Source organism: Mustelus asterias, unplaced genomic scaffold (genome assembly GCF_964213995.1).
Source record: "Mustelus asterias unplaced genomic scaffold, sMusAst1.hap1.1 HAP1_SCAFFOLD_243, whole genome shotgun sequence".
NCBI lineage: Eukaryota > Metazoa > Chordata > Chondrichthyes > Carcharhiniformes > Triakidae > Mustelus > Mustelus asterias.
The window spans coordinates 510,630-534,044 of record NW_027590214.1 but is presented as its reverse complement, the minus strand read 5'-3'; the positions used below and the strand labels follow the sequence as shown (position 1 = coordinate 534,044).

Genomic DNA, 23,415 nt, shown 5'->3' with positions numbered 1-23,415 from the left:
TTCCTGGGAAAATCCCCTAGTCACCGCACTCTGGCATCTGTTCGGGTACACTGACGGAGAATTTAGCATGGTCAATGCTCCTAACCAGCACATCTTTTGGACTGTGGGAGGAAACCAGAGCACCCGGAAGAAAACCAGGCAGACACGGGAACAACATGCAAAGTCCACAGAGTCTCCCAAGCCGGGAATCAAACCCAGGCGCTGAGGCAGCAGTGCTAACCAGTGTGCCACCGGGCCACCCTTTTGTGTTCAAATTTACATTCTCGCCTTTCTAACATCTGTATTAATGAATCATTTATTCTTTAATTGTCTCTCAATTCAGGCTGTCCATTTAACTAATCTCCTGCTTTACAATTTGGGAACTTCAGTCCACAAATAAGGTAGTCGAATGCATTGTTAAAAGCAGAATGTTATTTATATAAATAAATAACAAAGTTTAAAAATCATTGGCAAACAAAAGGAAACAGGAGCATTGGAACCAGCCTGGACTTGCAGACTGAAACCACGCCCAAAGCCCGCACGTGCTCAGAAGGGAGAGAGGCTGAGGAGAACACTCCGTAACACTTCTCCCCCTAAATTTCAATCCCCCATCAGGACAGAAATACAACAAAGTAATGTCTTTAACAATACGGAAGTCTGTCAGGAGCTTTGTGGTTGCATTGCGACCTGTACAATACCACTGGTAAATCTTGTAATGGTGGATCTGGAATGGGAGGTGAAGAGGTAGTTTGAGAATCTGTACATGAACATTCCTCTTCCACTCCCACAGCAGAATCAACTGGCAAAGCTGGAACCATTTCCTGGTCAACATCCACAGCAGCATGACCCTCTGCCATGTTCTCAGTAATGGTTGCTGAATCTGAAACTGTTCCTGACTCGGGGTCACACCGCAAGCGAATATGGTCTTGGTGTCTGCGAACAACTCTTCCGTTTTACAGTCTCACCACCCAAGATACTGGACCACTTTGGTTTAAAATTATTCCCGGTAACCACCTTTGGTTACTCCCAAAGTTTCTGATGTAAACCTGATCACCCGGTTTGAACTGCCTCTCTTTGGCACGGTAGTCGTGTCCCTCCTTCTGCTTCTCTTGTCTCCTGCTCACTTTTGCTCTGAGATCTGGATGAAGCAGATCCAGATGAGACTTCGACCTTCTACCTACAAATTCCACAGGAGAGAGTCCAGTTGTGGATTGTGGTGTGATGCGAAACTGGAACAAAAATCTTGAGAGCTTGTTCTTAAAGTATCGCCTGCCATTCTCTTCAATCCCTCCTTCAGAGTTTGAACAGCTCTTTCTGTGAGACCATTTGTACAGTAAGTAGTTTAACAACACCAGGTTAAAGTCCAGCAGGTTTATTTGTTAGCAAATGCCACGAGCTAACAAATGCATTTGCTAACAAATAAACCTGTTGGACTTTAACCTGGTGTTGTTAAACTTCTTACTGTGTTTACCCCAACGCCGGCATCTCCACATCATGAAGACCATTTGTAGCCAGATGAAACGATGCAGTACGCACATGGCGTAGACCATTCCTTTACAGGAATTCCTGAAACACCTCACTTGTAAACAGAATGTCGTTATCTGAAACAAGCCAATCTGGTAACCCAGGGCTTGTGAAAATTTGACAGAGCTTCTCTATGGTCACAGGAGCTGGAATATTACTCATGATCTGTGCTTCCAACCATTTTGAATGCACATTTACAACGACCAAACACATGTGATTCATGAAAGGCCCCCCAGAGGCCACATTTATTCTGGACCACGGCCTATCAGGCCACTCCCAAGGATGAAGTGGTAATGTACCCAGTGTGTTGTGCCTGATTCAATCGACAAACAGTTTATTGAGTTACGCCAGCGGGGAGAAGCCACAGGGGCTGACCATGTGTAACTCCACCCAACAAAGAATATCATCAATTCTTATCCAGTTACTCAGCCCATCCCGGCTGGACACAATCCAATCAGAATGGTGATAGATTACATACATTATAGGTTCAATAAAATTAGTATCTGGGCATTATGGGGCTTTGTGATCATCTCATGGACAGGTGCCCCCATCATGATGCTTTCCAGACCCCCCTTGGGGGGGTCTTTCTTGGGCTTTCTTTGTACATAGACTCCCTTAGTTAGAAATGGGGTGGATTAAAAGTTCTCAAATGGATGTCAGCACTCTTCCTTTGTTTTAATCTGCTAACCACATGGTCTGGGAACATTTCTATTTAATACTCTCTCTTTTTAAACTCTTTTCTTCAGGATCCAATTCCAGAATTTTCCTTTTCTTTGTGTTACTTGCGTCAGGAATAAATCTTTGGACCTGACAGGAAGTTTAACCCAAGATCAATCCAACACAGGATTGGTCAGAATCATTTCACATGTGTCAAATTTTAAATAACCATTACAAATTAAAACTCTCATTCTCACATGGGTGAATTGTATCTGGATTAAAATTCCCACATGTTTCGTAAAATATCCTGGAATCCTGTCTCTGGCCAGTAAATATGGCTCCAGGTTCATAACTTCTGAACAAAAAAAGTTTTATTAATCACACTTCCTTTTTTAAAAATCTGTTTGATTTAAATCACAGACAGAAAACCTCAAAGCTTGAAGCGTTCAACCCACAAATATCATCCACACACAAACAGAGAAACTTAGCATGTGCTTTACAACAACAATAACCAAAATTAATTACTTAAGCGTTCTTGTGATCCTGTTTTTAAACTTCCAAAAATGCCTTTAATTAAAGATTCAAGATAAGGTTAATCCGCTAGAAAGATAAACCTTAACAAATGTAGCCCAAAACAATGATAAAACACATCTACAAACATCCACATAAAACAAACAAAACACACAGATTCTCACAGCTCGTCAATTTCAAGCAATGAATCCTCAGCATTCTCTCTCGCAGCGATAGCTTCTTAAAGCGACAGAGCGCTACAAACTCACAACTCCTTGATTAAAATAAGATCCAAGATCCTTCATTATAACTTAACCTTTTTTAAGCCAACTTACAAGGACTGATTTTAGAGGCAACATCTTTGTTGATTTAAAATCCCAAACACGTTACACCCAAACACCAGCAAAATCTTTGTTCTTTATCTGGGGATAAAATTCTCAGTTATTCCAAATCCCTCCAGGCTATGCTTAATATTTCCACATTTAACTTATTCCCAGAAAACCTCAATTATAAACTAAAATAGACATGAGTTTCCGGGCAGTCACAGGAATATGGTCAAGATAGTCCAGTCCCACAATGCCTCACATTCAATCTGCAGTCATAGAAACCCTACAGTATAGAAAGAGGCCATTTGGCCCATCGAGTCTGCACCGACCACCATCTCACCCAGGCCCTACCCCCATATCCCTACATATTTTACCTGCTAATCCCTCTAATCTATGCATCCCAGGACACTAAGGGGCAATTTTAGCATAGCCAATCAGCCTAACCCACACATTTTTGGACTGTGGGAGGAAACCGGAGCACCCAGACACGAGGAGACACGAGGAAAATGTGCAAACTCCACACAGACAGTGACCCAAGCCGGGAATCGAACCCAGGTCCCTGGAACTGTGAAGCAGCAGTGCTAACCACTGAGCTACCATGCCACCCCACCACTGTGCTACCGTGCCGCCCCTTCAATTTTAACAGAATATGTGACTGTATGTAGCTGCCTTGGCCATGGTCAACCCCAACCCCTTCTTGAACTGCTGCAATGCCTGAGGTATACGTCCACCCACAGTGCTGTTTGGAAGGGACTTCCAGCTACATATTCCAGACTTTCACGAGACTGTAGGTGGATATCAGATTGATATATTCCATTCAACCACTCCCAAGGTGAGTTATTCCAATTCCTTTATTGTCCAGGACAATATCTTCACAATATCTTTAAAACAGAAATTAAACATTCCCATTTGATTTCAGACAGTAACATATTCTGTTAGTTTGTTCTTTATTGTCGATGTCAGGCTGGGGTTGTTCCCCTTGGAGCAAAGGAGGTTGAGGGGAGATTTGATAGAGGTGGACAAGATTCTGACAGGTTTAGATAAGGTGGACAAAGAAAAGCTGTTCCCATTAGCTGAAGGGACAAGGGCAAGGGGAGACACAGATTTCTTATTTTGGGTCAGAGGTGCAAGGGGGGCAGTGGGGGGTTGAGATGTGAGGAAGAATATTCTGATGCAGCGAATGGTAATGACCTGGAACTCGCTGCCTACGAGGGAGGAGGAAGTGGAGACAATAAACAATTAAAAAGGAAATTGGATGGGCATTTGGGATGTTCCAAACAGAACGAAGAACAAAGAAAATTACAGCACAGAAACAAGCCCTTTGGCCCTCCAAGCCTGTCGCAACCATGTCTGAACTAAAACCCCTACCTTTCCGGGGACCATATCCCTCTATTCCTATGCTATTCATATATTTGTCAAGACACATCTGAAAAGTCACTATCTTATCTGCTTCCACTACCTTCCCCAGCAACGGGTTCCTGGCACCCACCACCCTCTGTGTAAAAAAACCTGTCTCGTACATCTCCTTTAAACCTTGCCCCTCGCACCTTAAACCCATGCCCCGAGTAATTGACTCTTCCAACCTGGGAAAAAGCTTCAGATTATCCACTCTGTCCATGCCCCTCATAATCTTGTAGACTTCTATCAGGTTGCTCCCCTCAACCTCCGTCGTTCCAGTGAGAACAAACCAAGTTTCTCCAACCTCTCCTCATAGCTAATGCCCTCCACACCAGGCAACATCCTAATAAATATTTTCCGTACCCTCTCCAAAGCCTCCACATTCTTCTGGTAGTGTGGTGACCAGAATTGATTCCAAGTGCGGTCCAACAAAGGTTCAATAAAGCTGCAACATGACTTGCCAATTTTTAAACTCAATGCCCCGGCCGATGAAGGCAAGCATGCCATATGCCTTCTTGATTATCTTCTCCACCTGCATTGCCACTTTCAATGACCTGTGTACCTGTACACCCAGATCCCTCTGCCTATGAATACTCTTAAGGGTTCTGCCATTTACTGTATATTTCCCATTGTATTAGACCTTCCAAAATGCATTACCTCACATTTGTCCGGATTAAACTTCATCTGCCATCTCTCCGCCCAAGTCTCCAACTGATCTATATCCTGCTGTATCCTCTGCCGGTCCCCATCGCTATCCGCAATTCCACCAACCTTTGTGTCGTCCACAAACTTACCAATCAAACCAGTTACATTTTCCTCCAAATCATTTATATCCATTACAAACAGCAAAAGTCCCAGCACTGATCGCTGAGGAATGTCACTTGTCACAGCCCTCCATTCAGAAATGTACCTTTGCACTGCCAACCTCTTTTCTTCTGACTAAATATCTCTAAACTTCCTAACACCCTGTCACTCTGTGATCCTTGTGACATTTGAAACCAGGTATTCACAAAAAGACTCAAAGAGCATCAGCCCACTGGAGGCTGAGACCAGCCAGTCCAGCACAAACAAACCCTCTGACCCGCCCCATTGACCAACTGTGAGAATGAACAAAATGCAATCCTGGATGCAACTGAGAGCAGAAACAATAACAGCAGAATCCAACCACTGTCATCGCTCGTGAACTTGCTGGTGTATCCGCAGATGGGTTAACCGAGTGAATCCCTTCCCACACTGAGAGCAGGTGAATGGCCTCTCCCCAGTGTGAACTCTCTGGTGTGTCCGCAGGTTGGATAACTGAGTGAATCCTTTTCCACACTGAGAGCAGGTGAATGGTTTCTCCCCAGTGTGAGCTCGCTGGTGTCTCAGCAGCTGGGATGAAACGCTGAAACCCTTCCCACACTGAGAGCAGGTGAAGGGCCTCTCCCCAGTGTGAACTCGCTGGTGTGTCCGCAGGTGGGTTGACCGACTGAATCCCTTCCCACACTGAGAGCAGGTGAATGGTTTCTCCCCAGTGTGAACTCGCTGGTGTGTCTGCAGGTTGGATAACTGAGTGAATCCCTTCCCACACTGAGAGCAAATGAACGGCTTCTCCCCTGTGTGAACTCGCTGGTGTCTCTGCAGGTCGGATGACACAGTGAATCCCTTCCCACACTGAGAGCACGTGAATGGTTTCTCCCCAGTGTGAACTCGCTGGTGTGTCCGCAGTTCGGATAATCGAGCGAATCCCTTCCTACACTGAGAACAGGTGAACGGCCTCTCCCCAGTGTGAACTCGCTGGTGTCTCTGCAAGTCTGATAACTGAATGAATCCCTTCCCACATTGAGAGCAGGTGAATGGTTTCTCCCCAGTGTGAACTCGCTGGTGTATCTGCAGGTCGGATAATCGAGTGAATCCCTTCCCACATTGAGAGCAAGTGAACGGCCTCTCCCCTGTGTGAACCCGTTCGTGTGTCCGCAGGTTGGATGACTGAGTGAATCCCTTCCCACACTGAGAGCAGGTGAATGGTCTCTCCCCAGTGTGAACTCGTTGGTGTGCCCGTAAGCTGGATAACTGATTAAACCCCTTCTCACATTGAGAGCAGATGAACGGCCTCTCCCCAGTGTGACTGCGCCGATGAGCTTCCAGCTCTGATGGGGTTCTGTATCCCTTCCCACAGTCCACACATTTCCATCGTTTCTCCATGGTGCAGGTGTCCTTACCCCTGTCTTGGGTGGACAATTAGTTGAATTTCGTCCACACACAGAACAAGATTACAGTCTCTACCCGCTGTGAATGGTGTGATATTTACTCAGACTGTGTAACTGGTTAAAGCTCTTTAGTCAGTGCATTGGAACACTCTCACTCAAGTGTGGCAGTGCGTTGATGCTTTTTCACTCACACTGACATTTCAAATCTTTTCAAATCGACAGACTGGACAATCATTTCTCCTTCTGGATTCAAAGTCCGATGATATTCAGGTCCCAAGGAATATGACTGTCAGATCGAGACGGGACGTTTGAGATTTCGGCCTGTGATTCCTCTTTCAATATCCTGTAAAATGAGTTTCCAAAAGTCATCAGTGTCAGTACAGGATAGAAATTCAGAACAGACCATTTCTACGGAACATTCTTGCCTCTCTCATTCCCCAAAAGCTGGAAATCTCCATCACACACACTCTCTCCCCATTCTCAGCAGGTCTGGCAGCATCTGTATGTATAGAAAAGAACTGATGTTTCAGAGCTTTGACAAAGGGTCATCTAGACAAGAAACATCAGCTCTTTTCTCTCCTTACAGAGGCTGCCAGACCAGCTGAGATTTTCCAGCATTTTCTCTCTTGGTTTCAGATTCCAGCATCCGCAGTAATTTGCTTTTATAAGGCTGCAGATACCTCCTCCCAAGTAACATGCGTGCGCCCAAGACATCACCACTTGTTTCCCTTATTTCTTTAGCACCCATGGTGCTCTCCGCAGTAAACACAGAGGAGAAGTATTCATTAAAAATCTCACCCATCTCCTGTGGCTCCACACACAGATGGCCATACTGATTTTTAAGGGGATCTATTCCCTCTCGAGCCACCCGTTTACTCTTAATATAGCTATAGAACCTCTTGGAATTTTCTTTAATCTTACCTGCCAGATCCATATCAGACACTCTTTTTGTCCTCCTGATTTCCCTCTTCAGTATTTTCTCACACTTTTTATAGTCAGAGTGATTCACTTGTCCCCGATTGCCTAAACCCAATGTCTGCTTCCTTCTTTTACCTGACCAGAGCCTCAATGTCCCTTGTCTGCCAGAGAACCCTAAATTTACCATTCTTTCCCTTCATCTTAACAGGAATATACTGCCCCTGGACTCTTGATATCACACTTTTAAAACCTCCCATTTGCCAGTCATTCCTTTCCGTTCAAACAAACTCACCTCATCAACATCTGCTAGATCCTGCCTAATGCCCACAAAAGTGGCCCTGCTCCAGTTTAGGGCCTTGACCTGTGGACCTGTCCCATCTTTTTCCTGAACTATTTTGAAACTATTGGTGCTCCCAATAGTGCGCCCTGACTGACACTTCAGTCACTTGCTCCACCTCATTTCTTAACTGTCTAATAGAAAGTGAGTCCAGGAATTGATGATGAAAAATAAGGAGCTGGGAGATGAATTGAACAAGTATTTTGCCTCGGTGTTCACAATAGAGGATACAGTTAAAACTCAGAAACAGCTGGAAATCAGAAAACAGAAGTGTGGGATGAACTCTGAAAAAGCACAATTCCCAGGGAAGTGGTCCTCAGCAAACTGTTGGAGCTGTGGGCTGATGAGTCCTCGGGTCCTGCTGGGCTTCATTCTCGGGTCTTAACAGAGTGAGATAGTTGATGTGTTGTTCAATTTTCTAAAATTCCCCATCGGGAATTGGATAAAGGGAAACTGGTGCATGCGCTGTACTCAGATTTCCAGAAGACATTTGATGAGGTGCCACATCAAAGGTTATTGCAGCAAATAAAAATTCATGCTGCAGGGATAACATATTGGCGTGGATAGAAGATTGGCTAACAGCAAACAGTGGGCAGAAATGGATCATTTTCTGGTTTAAGAGAGAGAGAAACCTGGACCAACCTTTCCAGAGTCTGCACCCTCCCTGGATTCACTTCCTTTCCCTCCAGTTGCTGCAAGTCCCCAATTTCCCCCAGAATGAGAAAAGAAATGGAAAAGGGGTTGAAAAGAAAGTGTTTTACTCACAGATGTTGGACCCCTTTTTAGGTCAAACCAATTAAACAAATTAAGTCAGGACAAAGTAAAAGGGGCAGCTCCCCAAAAGGAGGGGGAACAGCCCGAACAGAAATCAAAGTACAAAGGAAACTTAAAACATCAAATTAAAATGTGATTATCAGGGTCAATAACACACCCCAACCCCTGCAATGCCCAGGGGTTGGGGTGCGTTATATCCGCACCGGGTGTCTGTAGATCAGGAGCGTGGGACTGAAGTGCAAACAAAACATCATTAAAAGGTTCTTTAGGGAAACAAAAAGGGAGTGCAGCCTAAGACACACAACATAGACATGGTCCACGGACTCTGCAAGGCCACAGAAAGGGCAGTCTTCGGAGCCCGTGAACCAGTGAATCCTACGGTTGTGCGGAACTGCTGCATGCATCACCCTCCACCCCAGGTCCCCGACGTAATTGGGGGAGATCCCTCCATAGAGGGACCTCCAGCGGGGACCTCCGCCGCCCGGCGGCAACAAGGCCCGCCAAGGTGTATCCGGGCGACAGGCGAGGAGGCAGTAGTGGAGGGTGTGCAGCAGCAGCCCGCACAGGAAACGCCTCCGCGCGGTAGAAAAAGGCACGGAGGGCATTTCCGCGAGGCGGCTCAGGCTGTGGGGCACCTCACCCAGGGAGGGGGGTTGAGGATTTGGGCCAATGTGGAATTCCACCCGAACAGGGGAACGCTCGGGCGGGATCCCACCGCACGCCTGCGCCGCCTCGAGTTCATATTTTCGGGGCCGAGCACGACCGTCCTAAGGTCTAGGATGGCTTTGGCCGCGCGCTGGATGGTCGTCCCCACACGCTCAGCCAGCACGCGGGGACTCATCCAGCCCGCTCCTCCGCCATCGAGCACGTCCCCGATTAGGTCCCGGACCAGTTGGAGGTTATCGTGTATACAACGGTCCGGGACCGTGTTGGACTGGTCAGGATGGATCATGTGGTCCAGCACGGATCCAAGGCATGAAGCAATAGCCCTGGCAAAGATTGTATAATCCGTGCTGAGGAAGGAGGCCGAGCGCCAGTTTTTTAGGAGGCATAGATCTTGTTGGGCAGCAGGGCAATGACGGCCCTGCGCCACAAAAGGGGCATCTCCCCGGTAGCGACACTCTCCCCCAGGACCCCCGCGTAGTCGCTCCCCAGGACGTCCCAGAACGCCCTGAAGAACTCTACTGTCAGCCCGTCCAGCCCCGGGGCCTTGCCCCGACTGAGGCCATTGAGGGCGCCGGTCAGCTCGGCCATGGTGGTAGGGGCTTCAAGCCTGCCGACGCCCTCCGGGCTGACCTGCGGCAGGTCCTCCCACAGAGGTCTGCGGGAATCCTCGCTGGACGGATCCGGAGAGAAGAGGGAGGTGTAATCATCCCGGGCAATGGCCCGGATGCCCTCGGGATCCGAGACGGGGGAACCGTCGTCGGCCAGCAGCGTAAGGAGCTGCTGACGATTAGCCCGCCCTCTTTCCAGCGAGTAGAAGAAGGGGGAGCCGCGGTCCAGGTCCACCTGGAACTGGAGCTGCGACCTCACCACCTTCTTCTCCCTGCACTCCGAACGCAGGGCCGGGTCCGCGTCGGGCTGACTGAGACGTGCCTCCTTCTCCAACTCCTCGAGCCTGGATTTCCGTCCCTTTGTCGACCCCCTTGCGTACTCCTGACAGAAGGTACGGACGTGAGTCTTGCCCACATCCCACCAGAGCCTCAAGGAGAGGAAGCCTCCCCGCTTCCTTCTCCAGCCGGCCCAGAATCGACGGAACGAGTCCAGGAAGCGCTCGTCCTCCAGCAGCTTGTTGTTAAAGTGCCAGTACGCGGACCCCCGCCGGACGCGAGACGGCAAAAAGTCCGCCCACATCAGGCTGTGGTCCGTGCACGACACCAGCCGCATGGAGCCGAAGACACGCCGGACACGTTCGCCCTCGAAATGTAAAGGCGGTCGAGCCTGGACGCTCCGACTCCAGGCCTCACATAAGTGAAAGCTCTGGAGCCAGGATGGAGATGTCTCCAAATGTCCACCAAGTCGTGAGACCCGAGCAGGTCCCGCAACTTCACCATCACCGGGGTGCGCAGCCAGAGGCCGGTGCGGTCCTGTGCCTCGAGGGTACAGTTGAAATCTCCCCCGAGGATAATGCATTCGCCCCCCGCGATGGTGTCGAGATGAGCGGACACTTTCTCATAGAAAGTCATTTGCTGCGGTCCGCCGGTTGGGGCGTAGACGTTCAGCAAGTGAATGACCACGCCCTCCTCATGGACCGTCAAGTGCAAATATTCTAACTCCTGCAAAAGGAGATTACAAGAGTCAGGTGTCAATTGTGGCTTGAAATTAAGAAATACACATTTTTGGGGCTTTGAGATTGCTGTAAAAATCCTCTTTTTCTAACCATCTGTAAAAGGAGATTCCAAAATCACAGAATCTCTGCAGTGCAGAAGGAGGCCTTTTAGCCCTTTGAGTCTGCACCAGGTTTCTAACAGAGCACCTTTACTCAGGCCCTATCCCTGTAACCTGATGTACGTACATCACTAATCCTTTCCTTCCCCCTCATCTTGAGACACAAAGGGACAATTTAGCATGGTCGATCAACCCACTCTTTGGAGTGTGGGAGGAAACCAGAGCATGCAGAGGAAACCCACACAGACAGAGGGAGAACGTGCAAACTCCATACAATCACCCGAGGCTGGAATTGAACCGGGTCTCTGGCGCTTTGAGACAGAAGTGCTAACCACTGTGTCACCCCCAACAGTCATTTGTCAGTCCTGAATATAAATCCATAACATTCTCTCCTCCTGTTTTCTAGCATAAGATTACTTAAGATGGAATATACTTACAGTGGAAGCAATTCAGACAAGGTTCACGAGCTGATTTCGGACATGAAGGGGTCTGTTTTATGAGGAAAGGTTAGGCAGGGTGCATCTATGCTCATTGGATTTTAGCTAAATGAGAAGTGATTGTTGGAGTGAAATTAAGACTGTGACCTTTGAAAGTTAATGCGTACGTGACTACAGGACCGGCTGCGCCCAGCACGTATCCTGTGGTTAACAAAGATCATTCTGTTGCTAACTAAATAACGAACTAACCTTTGAGCTACATCCTGTTATTGAATAAAAAATACAGAACAGACAAAAAAAACCAGACCGCGAGGTCCAGATGGTCAGCTTAGCTTAAGATAAAGGGGAACTCAAACTTGTGGGTTTTTGTTAATGGTTGTTTTTGAAGGAATGTGATTGGAGGTCAATTGTTGCTCGGGGAGCCCAATTGGCTAAACACAGGTAACCACCCAAAGCTAACGACGAAGTAACCGCTAATGTCTGTATGATTAAAGTGTATAAAAGACGGCGAGCCGCCGCTGCAAATTGAGAAGGTGAAAGGCAGCATCCATTAACCCGGCCTGTCAGTCAATGACTCAAACATTGTCTCTCCTGGTCACCCAAATCCTGAAGCTCCGCCCAGTGGCCGCGCATGCGCTCTGCTCCCCGCTAAACAAAGATGGCGGCCGCGGCACTGGTCTTGATCCCGGATAAAATCCCCAGAGCTGCAAACCCGGGACCGGAAGGCTCTTATTCAGGCCTTGCGGCCAACAGCAGATGTTTATGAAGCCTCTGCTCCCTCCCCACCCCAACTCCCGGTTCCATTCCTCCCTCCGCCCCACCGACTCTCACCCCTTGAAATAAGCATCTCCACACTCGCAGGGCTCCGAGCAAAGTGACACTGCGCATGCCCCAGATACAACGCTGCGCCTGCGTACTGGGCTCCTGTGGAGTGAATAGGGCACTTTCACACCCGCAGCGAATGCTGGGTAATAACCGCCATTGAAACTTCATATAGTTAGTTCAAAATAACATTGTCAGCATGAGGTAAGTTAATGAAATATTGAGAATTGGTGATCTGCTGTGCTCCATTTCTCAAAGTTCTGCTGCAAGACCATGCAATAGTTTCAAAGCTTTTATACCGTTTCCCTCTCACTCCTCCCTTTATGGTGCTGATCCTGGCTGGGTTCAATCGCACAGTCACTGGTTCTTCTCTCTGTCCCTGATACTGAATATTCACTCTTTTAGAGAATGATACAGCATAAATAGAAACCATTTGGCCCATTATGTCTCTGCTGGCTCTCTGGAAGATCCATCCAATTAATTCCACAGCCCAGCTGGTCGAGTCAGAACAATGCATATCTGTTGTAGTAATCTGAGACCTTAATGGAAAAGGGTTTCCACAGTTAAGCATATCAGGTGCCTGGTAGAATTTAGTTGAATGTTTCTGCAGATCTCATATACTATAGAATCATAGAAACCCTACAGTGCAGAAGGAGGCCATTCGGCCCATCAAGTCTGCACCGACCACAATCCCACCCAGGCCCTACCCCCACATATTTACCCGCTAATCCCTCAAACCTACGCATCTCAGGACTCTAAGGGGCAATTTTTAACCTGGCCAATCAGCCTAACGCGCACATCTTTGGATTGTGGGAGGAAACCGGAGCACCCGGAGGAAACCCACGCAGACACGAGGAGAATGTGCAAACTCCACACAGACAGTGACCCGAGCCGGGAATCGAACCCGGGACCCTGGAGCTGTGAAGCAGCAGTGCTAACCACTGTGCCACCGTACCGCCCTATGTCATACTGCAGTGACATTATCCTAAAGGGCCAAAGGGAGTATTCCAGTGTGTTAACCAGAATACTCCAGGGCACAACCTCAGGCTAAAGAGGACACAACCTCAGGCTAAAGGGATGATCCTTTCAAACAGAGATTAGGAGGAATTTCTTCAGCCAGAGATTGGTGAATCTGTGGAACTCTTTGCCACAGAAGGCTGTTGAGGCCAGGTCATTGAGTGTCTTCAAGACAGAGATAGATAGGTTCTTGATTAATAAGGGGATCAGGGGTTATGTGGAAAAGGCAGGAGAATGGGGATGAGAAAAATATCAGCCATGATTAAATGGCGGAGCAGACTCGATGGGCCGAGTGGCCTAATTCTGCTCCTATGTCATGGTCTTATGGTTAAGAGTGGATGAATGTTGGAATTACAAAGAAAAGGCATTCATATCCTGAATTTTCATAATTATCACTTGTCTGGGATGTTTCAGTCTGAAAGAATCCCATGTACTTGTCAGGTGAGAGGTCGTGTCCAATAGACCTGTGAAAGACAAATCACTGTCAGATTGCACTGGGGTTTATGCGATCAGGTCTTGGTTTTATGAACAAGGTCTGTATCAGACTGGAGCTGTGTCTTTGATTCTCCACAACAGTTGTAGTATCCTTACTAAATATCCACCACAACCACAACAGTCCGGAAGACTGAGGTTATTGTGATCACAGCCCTTCAAATTGGATGCACAAATTCTTTCCCACACGGAGCAGGTGAATGGCCTTTTCCCTATGTGTGTACATTGAGGAGACAGTGGCATAGTGATATTGTCACTGGAGCAGTAACCCAGAGACCCAGGGCAATGTTCTGACCATGAAACCATTGCTGATTGCTCACTAACATCCTCTGGGGAAGGAAATCTGCTGTCCCTCTCCCCACCCTATACCCATAATCCCATACATTTAGCATGGCCATTCCAGCTAGCCTGCACATCTTTGGAGTGTGGAAGAAACCGGAGCACACGGAGGAAATCCACACAGACACAGAAAGAATGTGCTTGCTCCACACAGGTTGAAATTGTACTCAGATGTCTGGATCTGTGAGGCAGCAGTGTGAACCACCATGCCACCTTGCTGCCCAAATAGGAGACCAAAAGTATATATCCTTGGGAGACACCAAGTTCAAAGATTTTGGAGAGGAAAGGAAGGCTGGAGATGGGGCCATAATTTGCAAGCAAAGTGGGATCAAAGGGTTTTTTTTCAGAAAGGGTGATGTTTGTGTATTTAAAAGTGAGAGGAACAAAACCAGAAGAGAGGGAGAGAATCATTAACAATATCAGCCAATATGGGGAAGTTGGATGGTCAGTAATTTAATGAAAATAGAGTCAGGACCAAGACAGGAAAGAAACTGTTGAAAGATGCAGGTTCAAGGCTCAGACAGGGAGAGGCTTTAGATACATTAGTTTGGCTCAGTGGGAGGGTGGAAGAGAGGGAAGCAGCAGGGGCAGCTGAATGGGTTGGCTCAATCCGAGTGACAAAGAAGCTCCATGACTTCATCACACTTTTTGTTGGGGGTCAGGATGGAGGAGACAGGGGAGAGGGAGAGCCATTTGAAAGGAATGGACTTGAGTCAGAGATAATAAAACGTTTCAACAGATTGTTTGTTTAACATAAAAGCAGATTGATTTGACTTTCATCCAGGACATTAGTATTTATTTGCGGGCTCAAATTTATTTACATCAGAGGCGAATGACCACAATCAACATGTTTGTGATTTGTGATAAACAGCAGAATCAAACTCCAGCAGTCACTTGTCAACTCGCTGATGGCTCAACAGGTTGTATTTCTGAGTGAATCCCTTTCCACATTTGGAGCAGGTGAACGGCCTCTCCCCAGTGTGAATTCGCTGGTGGACAGTGAGTTGGGATGGTCGCCTGAACCCAGTCCCACAGTGAGTGCACTTGAACGGTCTCTCATCAGTGTGACCACGTTGATGAGACATCAGATCACTGCAGCTTTTATAGCATTTCCTGCAGTCTGGACATTTAAAAGGTCTCTCCTCACTGTGAACACGTTGATGGGACACTAGATTGCTGGAACTTTTACAGCACTTCCCACAATCTGGACATTTGAACGGTCTCTCATCGGTGTGAACTTGCTGATGTGCCACGAGGTGTGATGTCCGAGTGAATCCCTTCCCACAGTCGGTGCAGGTGAACGGCCTCTCCCCAGTGTGAATTCGCTGGTGTTCAGTGAGTTGAGATGACCACCTGAACCCAGTCCCGCAGTGAGAGCACCTGAACGGTCTCTCATCAGTGTGAACACGATGATGGAACATTAGTTCCCTGGAACCTCTATAGCACTTCTCGCAGTCTGGGCATTTAAATGGTCTCTCCTCAGTGTGAACACGTTGATGGAACATCACTTCCTTTAAACTTTTATAGCACTTGTCGCATTCTGGACATTTAAATGGTCTTTCCTGTGTGTGAACTCGCTGGTGTGTCTGCAGTGTAGATGACTGAGTGAATCCCTTCCCCCACTCGGAGCAGGTGAATGGCCTCTCTCCCTTGTGAATCCGCTGGTGTCTCAGCAGGTTGAATGACTGAGTGAATCGCATCCCACATTCAGAGCAGGTGAATGGCTTCTCCCCAGTGTGAGTGCGCTGGTGTGTCAGCAGGTTAGATGATTGAGTGAATCCCTTTCCACACACGGAGCACATAAATGGCCTCTCTCCAGTGTGAACTCGCTGGTGTGTCAGCAGGGTGGATGACTGAGTGAATCCTCTCCCACACTCAGAGCAGGTGAACAGCCTCTCCCCAGTGTTACTGTATTGGTGAATTTCCAGCTCAGACAGGTCTCTGAATCCTTCCCCACATTTCCACGGTTTCTCCTCAGTGTGACTGCACTTGTGTCTTGACAGGCCAGATGATTGTCTGAATCCTTGCCCACACACAGAACACGTGTACAGTTTTGCCCCATTGTGAACGGTGCTTTTTCCTTCCATGCTCAAGGTTCAGTTATATTCAGGTTACAATAAATTGGGCGACTCAGTCAGATCCTGATGTGATGTTTGGTTTGAGTTTCCTGACTGCAAATCCTCCCCTTCCAAATCTCTGTGAGATTGATTTAAAACAGTGAAAAAGGAGTGAGAGAGATCCCACAAAAACACAAAGGCAGGTTGTGAAATTGAGCTGGATGAATCTGGTCATTTGTGGGGCCGGCACCAGGAAAAAGTTACCATGGAAACTGCTGGATTGTCATAAAACCTCAACTGGTTCACTAATGCCTTTCAGGGAAGGGAATCTGCCATCCAGTCTGGGACTACACAAGGCTCTGGCCTCAATGGATGGAGAGAGAGGTGGGGGCAAAGGAGGGACTTAATGTATCTACAACTCAACCAGTGGTTTGAACCTTAAAACCGTTAACCTGCACACCGAGAAGGATCAGGGTAAGAGGTGTATGTGAACACCATCATCTCCAAATTCCCTCCAATTTTACACACCATCCTCTCTTGTCTGACATCCAGGACTGGATGAGCAGTAATTGCCTTTGTTAAATATTGGAAGATGAAGGCTATCATCTTCAGCCCGGCAACAAATTCCACTTCCTAACCACTGACTCCATCTGTCCCCATTGCGACTGTCTGAGGCTGAACCGGAGTATTCACAACCTCAGTGACATGTTTCACTTCAAACTGAGCTTCCAAACACATCCTCATAGAATCTACAGCACGGAGACAGGCCCTTCGGCCCAAACTGGTCCATGCCCACCAAAAATACCCATGTAAGCTAACTCCATTTGGCCCATATCCCTCGAAACCTTTCCTATCCATGTACCTGTCCAAATGCCTTTTAAATGTTGACAATGTCCCTGCCTCAACCACTTCCTCCGGCAGCTCATTCCACACCCGTACCACCTCTGTGTAAAAAAGCTGCTCCTCAGGTTCCCATTCATTCTTTCTCCTATTAACTTAAACATATGCCCTCTAATTCTTAATTCCCCAACCCTGGGAAAAAGACTGAGTGCATTCAACCTATCCATGCCTCTCATGATCTTACACACCTCTATAAGATCACCCCTCAGTCTCCTACGCTCCAAAGAAAAAAGTCCTAGCCCGTCCAATCTCTCCCTATAACTTGAGTCCTGGCAACATCCTTGTAAATCTCTTCTGCACTCTCTCCAGTTTAATAACATCTTTCCAAATCAAGGTGACCAAAACTGAGCACAATATTCCAGGTGCAGCCTCACCAAAGTCCTGTACAACTGCAACATAACTTCCCAACTTCTATACTCAATGCCCTGACTGATAAAGACCAGCAGGTCAAAAGCCTTCTTCACTGCCCTATCTACACGTGACTCCACCTTAAGAGAACCGTGCACCTGAACTCCAAGGTCCCTCTGTTCCACGATACTCCCTGAGGTCCTACCATTCACCGTGAAAGTTCTACCTTGGTTTGACTTTCCATGATTCAACACCTCACACTGATCTGTATTTAACTCTATTTGCCACATCACCACCTACACTACCTATTTCCACCTCAGTGACATCGCCCCACTTTGTCCTGGCCTCAGATCATCTGCTGCTGAAACCAGGTGGAGGAAGAAATTGCTAAGCAGATTATGGATAGGTGTGGGGGTCACAGGGTAGTTGTCATGGGGGACTTTAACTTTCCAAATATTGATTGGCACCTTTGTAGGTCGAATAGTTCGGGTGGGGCAGTTGTTGTGCAGTGTGTGCAGGAGGGTTTCCTGACACAATATGTGGATAGGCCAACAAGAGGTGGGGCCACAGTGGATTTGGTACTGGGAAATGAACCGGGCCAAGTGTTAGATTTGGTTGTGGGAGAGCACTTTGGAGATAGTGACCACAATTCGATGTCTTTTGTTATTGCAATGGAGAAGGATAGGGCCGTACGGCAGGGCAAGGTTTATAATTGGGGGAGAGGTAATTATGATGCGATTAGGCAAGAATTAGGAGGCATAAGATGGGAACAGAAACTGTCAGGGAAAGGCACTAATGAAAAGTGGAACTTTTTCAAGGAACAAATACTGTGTGTCCTTGATAGGTATGTCCCTGTCAGGCTGGGAGGAAATGGCCGAGTGAGGGAACCATGGTTCACAAAAGAGGTGGAATGTCTTGCAAAAAGAAAGAGGGAAGCTTATGAGGAAACAAGGTTCAGATGGCTCGATTGAGGGTTACAAGTTAGCAAGGAATGAGCTGAAAAAGGGGCTTAGGAGAGCTAGAGGGGACATGAGAAGTCCTTGGCGGGTCGGATCAAGGAAAACACCAAGGCTTTTTACTCTTATGTGAGGAATAAAAGAATGACCAGGGTGAGGCTGGGGCCGGTCAAGGACGGCAGTGGGAACTTGTGTATGGAGTCAGTAGAGATAGGAGAGGTGATGAATGAATACTTTTCTTAAGTGTTCAACAAGGAGAGGGGCCATGTTTTTGAGGAAGAGAAGGTATTACAGGCTAATCGGCTGGAGGAAGTAGATGTTCGGAGGGAGGATGTACTGGCAGTTTTGAATAAACTGAAGGTCGATAAGTCCCCTGGGCCTGATGAAATATATCCTAGGATTCTTTGGGAGGCAAGGGATGAGATTGCAGAGCCTTTGGCTTTGATCTTTGGGTCCTCACTGTCCACGGGGATGGTGCCAGAGGACTGGAGAGTGGCGGGTGTTGTTCCTCTGTTTAAGAAAGGGAATAGAAATGACCCTGGTAATTATTGGCCGGTTCGTCTTACTTCGGTGGTTGGTAAGTTGATGGAAAAGGTCCTTAGGGATGGGATTTACGACCATTTAGAAAGATGCGGATTAATCCGGGATAGTCAGCACGGATTCGTGAAGGGCATGTCATGCCTCACAAATTTGATAGAATTTTTTGAGGAGGTAACTAAGTGTGTTGATGAAGGTAGGGCAGTTGATGTCATATACATGGATTTTAGTAAGGCGTTTGATAAGGTCCCCCATAGTCGGCTTATGATGAAAGTGAGGAGGTGTGGGATAGAGGGAAAGTTGGCCGATTGGATAGGTAACTGGCTATCTGATCGAAGACAGAGGGTGGTGGTGGATGGAAAATTTTCGGATTGGAGGCAGGTTGCTAGCGGAGTGCCACACGGATCAGTGCTTGGTCCTCTGCTATTTGTGATTTTTATGAATGACTAGAGGAGGGGGCTGAAGGGTGGATCAGTAAATTTGCTGATGACACCAAGATTGGTGGAGTAGTGGATGAGGTGGAGGGCTGTTGTACACTGCAAAGAGACATAGATAGGATGCAAAGCTGGGCTGAAAAATGGCAGATGGAGTTTAACCCTGATAAATGTGAGGTGATTCATTTTGGTACGACAAATTTAAATGTGGATTACAACGTCAAAGGTAGGGTTCTGAAGACTGTGGAGGAACAGAGAGATCTTGGGGTCCATATCCACAGATCTCTGAAGGTTGCCACTCAAGTGGATAGAGCTGTGAAGAAGGCCTATAGTGTGTTAGCTTTTATTAACAGGGGGTTGGAGTTTAAGAGCCATGGGGTTATGCTGCAACTGTACAGGACCTTGGTGAGACCACATTTGGAATATTGTGTGCAGTTCTGGTTACCTCACTATAAGGAGGACGTGGAAGCGCTGGAAAGAGTGCAAAGGAGATTTACCAGGATGCTGCCTGGTTTGGAGGGTAGGTCTTATGAGGAAAGGGTGAGGGAGCTAGGGCTGTTCTCTCTGGAGCGGAGGAGGCTGAGGGGAGACTTAATAGAGGTTTATAAAATTATGAAGGGGATAGATAGAGTGAACGTTCAAAGACTATTTCCTCGGGTGGCTGGAGCTATTACAAGGGGGCATAACTATAGGGTTCATGGTGGGAGATATAGGAAGGATGTCCGAGGTAGGTTCTTTACTCAGAGAGTGGCTGGGATGTGGAATGGACTGCCTGCAGTGATAGTGGAGTCAGACACTTGAGGAACATTTAAGCGGTTATTGGATAGGCACATGGAGCACACCAGGATGATAGGGAGTGGGATAGCTTGATCTTGGTTTCGGATGAAGCTCGGCACAACATCGTGGGCCGAAGGGCCTGTTCTGTGCTATACTGTTCTATGTTCTATGTATGACTTACTCAGTTAATGGGAGGCGTTGGGGAGAGTTACAGAACAAAGAGATTGAAGGGTACATGTTCATAGCTCCTTGAAAGTGGAGTCACAGGTGGACAGAGTGGTGAAGAAGACATTCGGCATGCTTGGTTTCATTGGTCAGAACATTGAATACAGGAGTTGGGACATCTTGTTGAAGTTGTCCAAGACATTGGTAAGGCCACACTTGGAATACTGTGTACAGTTCTGGTCACCCTATTATAGAAAGGATATTATTAAACTAGAAAGAGTGCAGAAGAGATTTACTAGGATGCTACCGGACTTGATGGTTTGAGTAATAAGGAGAGGCTGGATAGACTGGAACATTTTTCTCTGGAGCTGAGGAGGCTGAGGGTGATGTTATAGAGGTCTATAAAATAATGAGGGGCATAGGTCAGCTCGATAGTCAATATCTTTTCCCAAAGGTAGGGGAATCTAAAACTAGAGGGCATAGGTTTAAGGTAAGAGGGGAGAGTTAGAAAAATGTCCAGAGGGGCAATTGTTTCGCACAGAGGGTGATGAGTATCTGGAAGAATCTGCCAGAGGTAGTAGTAGAGGGGGGTACAATTTTGTATTTTAAAAAGCATTTAGACAGTTACATGGGTAAAATGGGTATAGAGGGATATGGTCGAAATGCAGACAATTGGGACTAGCTCAGGGGTTTTAAAAAAAGGGTGGCATGGACAAGTTGGGCCGAAGGGTCTGTTTCCACGCTGTAAACCTCTATGCCTGTTTGCCCTGGATCAAAGTGACACCCAGGAACTCCCAAATGCTGCAGCTTGAATGTGTACAAATAAACTGTTTCTTTTATCCAATGATAATTTATTTTTGTTTTAAGTATTTTATTAACCTTACCACCTGTTGCTATACTATTTTGATCCTTAGGAACAGAATAAATTTTAGTTACTGAGCAGATACTCACCAAAAATCTAGCTTCTTCTCCTGTAGAAGAGTAAGATCACTTCCCAAAGGCTGAGAAAGTTAGAAAGCAAAAGGGCACCCCTTTCCCTTCCTTCCCTAACTCCCTTAATTACCCAACTCCCAGAACTATATTCTAAGCTGCACTCAAGTGATGCCGGTTCAGAGCTGTTTCTGAGCTGTCGATTCAATACAATACTCACTTGCTGACATGGACATCAAGGCCTGTATGGGTCTCCAGGCCATCATGCACACCATCATGATAGGGAGGATGGAGATTGTGTTGCCAGTTATTTACATGATGAACAGATTCATGGGCAGCTGCTTCAATGGGCCCAAGGCAATGTCCCAGCAGCACTGAAAACAGAAAGTGAGCAGGGTATCAGTAAAGGGGGCCGGTTAGGGGAGGCCATATACTGATCTTATACCCAGGCCTGGAAGTAAGGATGACGATTAACCCTTTATCACACAGGCTGCTGTGGTTCACCAAGGTACTTGACCACCGTGGACAAACCAGGGGCGTTGTCAGCCACCCACTAAAGACACATTCAAATCCAACTTACTTTCTCAACCAGGATCCGGTCTGTTTCTTGGACGCAGATGTCCGGTAGCTGTTTGTCCGAATATGCGACTGGGTACATGGAGTCTCTCTGGCCACACTGTTGATCACGGCTCCTATGAGAAACAGAAAACACAAGTTGGTCACTCTTTCAAGACCTTCTTTAAAGAAGGAGTCTCTCTTTTGAGGACCCCAACGTGGTGGCAATAGTGCCAGCACGAACTAAAGCTTGGGCAAACCTCAGACACACACTGCCATTGCGTGTACCAAACTGCCAGGGGAATGGAGGGATGTAGAAGTAGATTTAGTGTGAATTGATAATCAGGGTGCCAATCCGCTTGCCCTCCATTTAGGGACAAAGCAACAAATCACCAGATGTACCAAATTGTATCTTGAAAACAAACTGAGGGTTATTGAGAGAGATCCAGTTCAGCACCCGGCCCTGGAAACGAGCAATCGTTCCTCCAACCACCACCGCAGTTGGCACCTGATCAGGTGGAGGGGCTGAAACCAAAAGGGCATCTCAGGGTCATGACCTGGGGAAAAGATGCCAAGTGGGGTCTGCGTGGTTTCTGGGGGATTTGAGGGGCTGCTTTGTGCTGAGGAGCTCGGTGAGGGGTAAAAGCGACGTGAAAAACCCGGGGTTGGGAAGTTTTGGGTTGGTGTCACATCCCCAGGTCGCCTTCGCTGGAGAGGCGGGCTGACCCGACTTGCCTCCTACTCGAGCCCCCGGCTCCCCGCGCGGCCTCCGCACCTGCTGCTGCTGTCGCTCAAGTTGAGCTCGAGGGTCCACTTGTGCCAGCGCGCGCTGTTGGCGAGCCCCGCCCCTGCAGCCATGGCAACGCCTGCCACCGTTAACCGTTCCCCCCTTTCAAATCTGATTCCGATCTGGAGAAGAACCCGCGCGCTTCCGTCAACAAACCACACCCGCTGCAATGCGCATGTGCGATCCCAACCTCCTCAGCGTTCTGCGTACACTGCCCATTGCCCCGCCCCCCACATCGTCGCCATCTTTGTTAAGGGCACATTGGTTCTTCATCTTCCGTCCAGACGGAGGACGTCTGCCCCACACAAAGATGGACATCACTTAATATCAGAGATATTTAAAATATTGCTTTTATCGCTTCAACCGTAACGCCGCATAAAACGTCAATAAAACCGAAAGGACATTGTCTCCTCATTCAGCAACCAAAATCATAAGAATCCATTGTTAATAGGTTTCTCCACAGATGCCGCCAGGTCTGCTGAGTTTATCCAGTATTTTCAGTTTAAGTTTCCCAATTCCAACATCCGCAGTATTTTACTTTTATTTCCTTCCCATTCTACCTCCAGTGCAACTGGATACCATGAGTAAAGCTACCACCAGGCTGATCCTTCCGGGTGGAACAGTGGTTAGCATTTACAGTGCTTGGGATCTGGATTTGATTCTTGCCTTGGGTGACTGTGCGGAGTCCATCCACTGTGGTTGACAGGGCTCTTGACTGTGTCCAACTCATCCCCCAGGCCACTGCTCGCACCCCCTCCCCTCCCTCCTAGAAAGAGGACAGGGCTCCCCTTGTTCATGCTTTTTACCAGACCAGAGACCAGCCTCCGTGTTCAAAGTATCATCCTCCGCCATTGCTGCCAAC

General features: G+C 47.5%; 1 protein-coding gene across 1 annotated transcript in view; it reads right to left on the bottom strand.

Moving 5' to 3' along the window:
- LOC144485887 (uncharacterized) overlaps positions 1–22,699 on the bottom strand; it is a 28,662-nt gene extending 5,963 nt beyond the window's left edge. Inside the window, exons 1-4 of the mRNA XM_078203964.1 lie at positions 22,542–22,699; positions 21,792–21,903; positions 15,021–16,303; positions 5,580–6,514 (exon numbers count right to left, since the gene is read on the bottom strand). Coding sequence (XP_078060090.1) covers positions 5,580–6,514; positions 15,021–16,194 — 2,109 coding nt within the window. The 5' untranslated portion in view covers positions 16,195–16,303; positions 21,792–21,903; positions 22,542–22,699. The remainder of the gene's footprint in view (positions 1–5,579; positions 6,515–15,020; positions 16,304–21,791; positions 21,904–22,541) is intronic.
- Positions 22,700–23,415: the final 716 nt, after the last annotated feature.